General features: G+C 36.4%; 1 protein-coding gene across 1 annotated transcript; it reads left to right on the top strand.

The window, feature by feature from the left end:
* Positions 1–595: 595 nt before the first annotated feature.
* Positions 596–4,200, top strand: LOC139874243 (zinc finger CCCH domain-containing protein 30-like). Its single transcript, XM_071861698.1, has 2 exons — positions 596–820; positions 1,444–4,200. The coding sequence occupies exon 2, from the start codon at positions 1,458–1,460 to the stop codon at positions 3,654–3,656; it is 2,199 nt and encodes a 732-aa protein (XP_071717799.1). The 5' UTR covers positions 596–820; positions 1,444–1,457; the 3' UTR covers positions 3,657–4,200.
* The last annotated feature ends 2,866 nt before the right edge of the window (positions 4,201–7,066 follow it).

Genomic DNA, 7,066 nt, shown 5'->3' with positions numbered 1-7,066 from the left:
TAACCGCAATAATGTTTATGAGTGTGGGTTTGACCAAAAACCGCCCCAACCCCTAGTATTCGCTATCACTATCGCCATCGCCATCGCCATCGCCATCACCATCCTTTTTATAACAATGGCTAATGGCTAATGGCTGGATGCCTCCTTTCTCATCGGATTTGACCTAACAAAAAATTAATTCCAATCCAATTCACAACCCTTTCACGTCCGCTTTTTTCTTGCGGACTCCAAATTCACATTTAAATTCACATAATTTAATTAGACCAAAATGGACTACCCGGTAACCGGTTCAACCAGTCACCATCCGTCTCACCTAAACCCTCTAACCTATACCCTTTTTACCGACACCACCCGTCCCCACTCTCCACTCAAAACTTTCATTTCATCCCTTTTTTTATTTTTAATTTAATTTAATTTAATTTAATTTAATTTAATCATTTTCTTTACGTTTATTTCTGTATCCATATAACCTTTCGGTTTCTCTCTCTAGAACACAATATTTCTCTCTCATCTAACTTCGCTTTCATTGTTACATCTTTAATTTTTAAATTCGTTTTATCTTATTTATATTTACATTTATTATATTTTGATTAATTAAAAATTCTTTGTGGATGTATATATACAAAAATAATCATAGGTTGTATCGACAACTGATGTATCCATCTGAATCAATCGTTTTCGAGTAAAAATGGAGTTGGATGAAGCGATCTGCTTCCACTTTTCGTCATTATTATCTTTGATCTCACTATAACTTTATTAATTTCGTCTGGATCTGTGATTTTGAAGCTGCTTTTTTCAGTTCCTTACCGGAATTATAACTGTAAGTTTTGTCAATTAGGGTTTCGATTTGATATATGCGTATTTTACATCTTGTTTAAGTCGATTTTATGTTGTTTATTGTGTTCGACTTGAATCTAGCGGTTGGAGATGAGATTTTGTAGGTTTATTATTATTATTTATATTTATATTTATTTGATTTTTTGAAGATTTTAAATTTCTATAAACTTTAATAATTGATAATTGATAATTGATAATTGGTGATTATGTTTTCTATAATTATTATCTTCATTTTATTTTATTATATATTATATATTATATATAGATAATAGAAGATTAATAGATAATATAATGAAGGTAATAAAAAGATTGGATGAAGTTAATTTATAAGATCAAGCTATTATAAGTGAAATCTGATGGAATCTGGCACTTATATATTGGTGAAAAATTGATCCTTCGGCTAATTTTTGGGGTTTCAAAGTTACTATATTTAGATTTAGATATTAGATTAAATCCCTAAATATTAGTTCCGTTTAATCTTCAGAGAGACGATAAGGATGAATGATACAAAATGAACATCTGTCATGCTTTTAATATATGTTGATTATTTATTTTATTTGCTACTGTGTTCTTATTGTAAATGATTTTGTGATTTTGGTATTGCAGGGTCTGTTTGAAGGATGTGTACTGGTCCGGAACAAAACAAATCCGCTTCTTCGTCCACCACATCGAAAACGGATAATAAATCTAACAAAATGGTTATGAGTCCACTAACAATAGAGACTGAAGATTCTTTTTCCAGTTTACTTGAATATGCAGCTAACAATAATTTTGAGGGTTTCAAACAGTCAATCGAGAATGATCCTTCTGCGATCGATGAGGTCGGGCTTTGGTATGTACGCAAGAAGGGTTCAAAGCAGATTGTTCTTGAACATCGGACACCTTTAATGGTGGCTTCTACGTATGGAAGCGTTGATGTTTTGAAGTTGATTATTTCGCAACCTAAAGTAGATGTGAATTTCACTTGTGGCCCTGATAGGTGCACCGCACTTCACTGTGCAGCTTCTGGAGGTTCTGTTAATGCTGTTGAAGTGGTTAAGTTGCTTCTTTCGGTTGGTGCTGATCCTAACATTGAAGATGCTAATGGACATCGTCCCATTGATGTCGTTGTTGTACCTCCAAAACCTTCTGGCATTCGGGCTTCACTTGAAGAACTTTTAATGAACAATGTGTCTGATGGTTTGATTAACGAATGTAAACTTACCGTCTCGGTGACCACCTCAAGCTCTTGGTCCCCGACTTTATCGTCTTCACCAGAAAACGGTTCTTTTTCAGAGCCTGTATCATCTCCAACGATGTCGAAGTTTAACGATATGCCCGAGAAGAAAGAATATCCTATCGACCCGTCACTACCCGACATTAAAAACAGCATATATTCAACAGACGAGTTCCGCATGTTCTCATTCAAGGTCCGACCCTGTTCACGGGCCTATTCTCATGATTGGACTGAATGCCCGTTTGTTCACCCAGGTGAAAACGCACGAAGACGGGACCCACGCAAGTTTCATTACAGCTGTGTACCGTGCCCTGATTTTCGGAAAGGTACTTGTAGACGAGGGGATATGTGTGAATACGCTCATGGTGTTTTTGAATGTTGGCTACATCCTGCTCAATACCGAACACGTTTGTGCAAAGATAGTCCTAGTTGTGCTCGACGCGTTTGCTTTTTTGCCCATTTGCCCGAGGAGCTCAGACCACTGTATGTCTCGACCGGTTCAGCGGTCCCGTCTCCTCGGTCAACTGCTGCTAATGCTAGTGTCATGGATATGGCTACCGCTTTAAACCTGTTGCCTGGTTCACCATCATCTGTTTCGGCCATGTCACCATCAGGTTTTAATCAACAGATGTCACCAAATGGTGGTCCCCACTCACCTGTTGCTTGGCCTCAGCCAAATGTCCCGACCCTTCATCTGCCCGGAAGCAACCCTCAGTCGAGTCGTCTTAGATCGTCTCTTAGTGCACGAGATATTCCACCAGACGATTTGAGCATGTTGCAGGATTTCGAGTCGCAACAACTGCTAAATGATTTAGCTTGTTACTCACATTCTCGATCTGGATCACTCTCATTGAACCGTCCGACCCGATCCAAAACACTGGCTCCTGCAAATCTTGAAGATCTATTTTCAGCTGAGTTGGCTTGTTCACCGCGTTACTCTGAACCGGTACTATCTTCTGGTGTATTTTCACCTTCACAAAAATCGTCTGTTCTCAATCAGTTTCAACAACAGCAACAAAACATGCTTTCTCCTATAAACACAAACGTGTTCTCACCAAAAAACGTTGACCATGCGTTTTTTGGTGTGTCGTCTTCGCCCGGACGAATGTCTCCAAGAAGCATAGATCCAATATCTCCAATGGGTGCTCGTCTTTCAGCGTTTGCACAGCGTGAAAAGCAGCATCAGCAGCTGCGCAGTCTCAGTTCCCGAGAGCTCGGAACAAATTTAGGTTCAAATCTTGGTACTAACAGTCCTTTTAGCGTTGGGTCACCTGGGGTTAATACATCGTCTTCATGGTCAAAATGGGGATCTCCAACTGGGAAAGTAGATTGGTCTGTGAATGCAGACGAATTTGGGAAGTTAAAAAGATCGTCTTCTTTTGAATTTAAAACCAATAATAATAACGGAGAAGAAGAGCCGGATCTATCATGGGTGCAATCACTTGTGAAAGAATCACCACCTGAGATGATGAATAGCAAGGCGGCTGCTGCACCACTCTCTGGTAGTGGTGGGGCGGCTGCAACATCCGGTGGTGAATCAACTGACCATTCAGTATTAGGTGCATGGCTCGAGCAGATGCAACTTGATCAGCTTGTAGCTTAAGCAATGAGATGATGATGATTCAATTTTCACTTAGATGTTGACGAAACAAAAGTTATTTCTAAATATATATATATATAAGTATATATATTCTTTTGGGTTGTGGATGCGATAACAGGTGGAACGTTGAAGTGTTTCCGGTTTCGGGAAAAAAAAACTGTGTTCAGATTTTTACATTCTTTTGGGGTTCTAATGGGGAAAAGCAGAAGAATGAAGAAGAAGGAAGCAAAGGCCTATTAAGAGATGGGTATTTGATTCTTTTCATCTCTGTTATTTCATGATTTGTTTACAATTTTTATATGATGAATGTTCCATTTATGTTGAAACTATTTCAATTTTTTCTTTATTATTTTTGGTTAATCCAATTACTGATCTCTAAAGATGTTATTATACGAGGGGGATACAATTTGTGCTGCTACTTAATTAGTGGCAATTTTTAGGCAAAAGGGCGGTGCAAAATTATCCACCTTGTATTATGTTAAACATCTTATTATTCTTATTTCAATTTCGAATCTTCGATTCATATAGCTCTTTGGTTGTACACTTGCCTATTGTTGATTTTTGCCAAATAATTGTCGGCTTATTTACTAGCAAGTGGTTATGGAATTGAAAAGATTCATAATCTTGCGTTTCCTATTTGGTTAATCAACAAAATGAACATATCAAGGTTGTTAAAGTATTGATATGGCCAATTTGTATTAAAAAAAAAAAATCAATACAAATTCGTCTGTGTATCAATACCTAACAAATATGCTTAGTGAACGATATATCTAATTAAGTCAACGTAATTGTAGTTCTGATAATTTGAGGTCTGAGAGAAATCCTGGGTGGTGATAAAGAGAGCATGAGCACATTTTACATGTGTTCAACAATGATTTTCTTTTGAACGGCGGTTAGGAGTCATTAACGGTCTAAATGTGAAGTTGGGACGTACCCACCTGATCATTTTGTGGACGAACATTACTGCCTATCATAAGGAAAGCTCCATGTTGGATCCATATGTGCATCCCCGTTTGGTAAAACTCCTTGAGTGAAGCTCGAATGCAAAACGTCCGTAACCTCAAGGAAAATGTTTTGCAGCTCATGATTATCGAACCTATGGCCTCCTTTATAGGAAGTCATGTAATCACCAATATACACCTTGAGGTTTGTTCTAAAAACTAGAAAAAAATTCAGCCGCGCGTTGCTGCGGCACCTTTCGGGTTGCATACTCATAATTAACGTCACGTTATGTACTTGTAGAATAAAAAATGTATTGCCACGGGTGTATTATGTATGGAAGATAGCCCAGAGTATTTAGCGTTTTTTAAAGCGCTGGTTTCGCTTTTAGAAGTTGTGTTGTGTTCGTAAAGTTATTTCGAGTTAAATGATGGGGGTTTTAGTTTGGGGGAAGATATGCTCCGTTAAAGATTTGGGTGGAATTGAGTTAAGTTTGGGGTGAAATTTTGAAAGCTGCTAAAAGTTTGGGGGTTCTAGTGGTTTTTTTGAGATGATTTTGGTATTGTAGTTTTGACCAAAGTTTGTGAGTGACTTTGGTCAAAACTACAAAAATCTTGGTGTTGATTAGTATATAAGGTGACTTTGGTCAAAACTACAAAAATCTTGGTGTTGATTAATATATAGGTTAATTAATAATAATAATTAATAATGAGTTGATTAGGTCAACAAGTTTTTTGGTCACAATTGGTTATGTTAGTTGGGTTTCATACGTTTAAGTGGTGTTTGTTTTTAGCATGCAGTTCTTATTCTTATTGTGTCTTATGTTTGCAAATGTTTTTACTGCAAATTGTTTGTTTTTCTGAAGACATAAAAATAATGTCTTATTCAGTCTGTATATCGTAGATTTAGAATGTCATCAGTGGGTGGCGGAATGCCGTCAGGAAGAAAGAAGATAAAATAAAAAAAGTAACGGGTCGCTAAAGACGTTGCACAGGAACGCCATTAGGGAGTTGTGGAATGCCGTCCGTAAGTGACGTTAAAGCCAAGTAACCCATCTCACTCCGTATTCTTTAAAATTTGAAATAGATTACATCTTCTCAAACATATATATTCACAAAAACATTGTACTACCATTTAGCCACACACATAATGAGGGAAGCATGGAATGCCATATACACCCAATATAAACTAATTTGATACGCAAGTAACAAATACAACTTTTTGGGCTTGTTTGCTAATTTAGCCTGAGATGCAGCCTATTGGTGCCACCAGATAAATATAGGAAAAACCTCGTCCAGTGTTTGAAAAGCTTTAATTGTTCAAATAAGTTTGAACAGTTAATGAAACTACATTATAAAACTGATGAAGTTTTACCTAACTAACATCAGAGCCGCAAATCACCTAGTATTTTATTCCGTCAGTAATTCTATGAGCACTTTCAAGAACTATATGTAGTAACCCGTCCTAATTCATCTGGACGAATACATTACATTTGGTTACATCGCGAGGTACTTGACCTCTATATGATTCATTTTACAAACATTGCATTCGTTTTTAAAAGACAAACTTTCTTTACACCGAAAGTTGACGGCATGCATACCATTTCATAATATTTCCAACTATAATTGACTTAGTAATAATCTTGATGAACTCAACGACTCGAATGCAACGTCTTTTGAAATATGTCATGAATGACTCCAAGTAATATCTCTAAAATGAGCAAATGCACAACGGAAGATTTCTTTCATACCTGAGAATAAACATGCTTTAAAGTGTCAACCAAAAGGTGGTGAGTTCATTAGTTTATCATAATCAATCATTTTCATAATTTAATAGACCACAAGATTTTCATTTCCAATTCTCATAAATATACGTCCCATGCATAGAGACAAAAATCATTCATATGGATTAAACACCTGGTAACCGACCTTAACAAGATGCATATAGAATATCCCTATCATTCCGGGACTCCCTTCGGACATGATAAATTCGAAGTACTAAAGCATCAGGTACTTTGGATGGGGCTTGTTGGGCCCAATAGATCTATCTTTAAGATTCGCGTCAATTAGGGTGTCTGTTCCCTAATTCTTAGATTACCAGACTAAAAAGGGGCATATTCGGTTTAATAATTCAACCATACAATGTAGTTTCAAGTACTTGTGTCTATTTCGTCAAACATTTATAAAAGCAACGCATGTATTCTCAGTCCCAAAAATATATATTGCAAAAGCATTTAAAAAGGGAGCAAATGAAACTCACAATACTATATTTTGTAGTAAAAATACATATGACGACATTGAACAAGTGTAGGGTTGGCCTCGGATTCACGAACCTATATATCACGTATATATATTAACACATATACATGAAATCGAACAACTAAATTTACATATTATTAGTGATATAATTGTTATTTTAATAAATTATATGTTTCATCAATAAGTAATTTAAATATTTCTATTTTATGTACTTTA

The sequence above is a fragment of the Rutidosis leptorrhynchoides genome, chromosome 11 (genome assembly GCF_046630445.1).
Source record: "Rutidosis leptorrhynchoides isolate AG116_Rl617_1_P2 chromosome 11, CSIRO_AGI_Rlap_v1, whole genome shotgun sequence".
Classification (NCBI taxonomy): Eukaryota; Viridiplantae; Streptophyta; class Magnoliopsida; order Asterales; family Asteraceae; genus Rutidosis; species Rutidosis leptorrhynchoides.
The sequence above is the reverse complement of the archived record's forward strand: the minus strand, read 5'-3'. Positions and strand labels throughout refer to the sequence as shown.

What these genes read in the sequence shown, in the direction of transcription:
- LOC139874243 (XM_071861698.1), top strand. Translation starts at nt 1,458, where the DNA reads ATGTGTACTGGTCCGGAACAAAACAAATCCGCTTCTTCGTCCACCACA.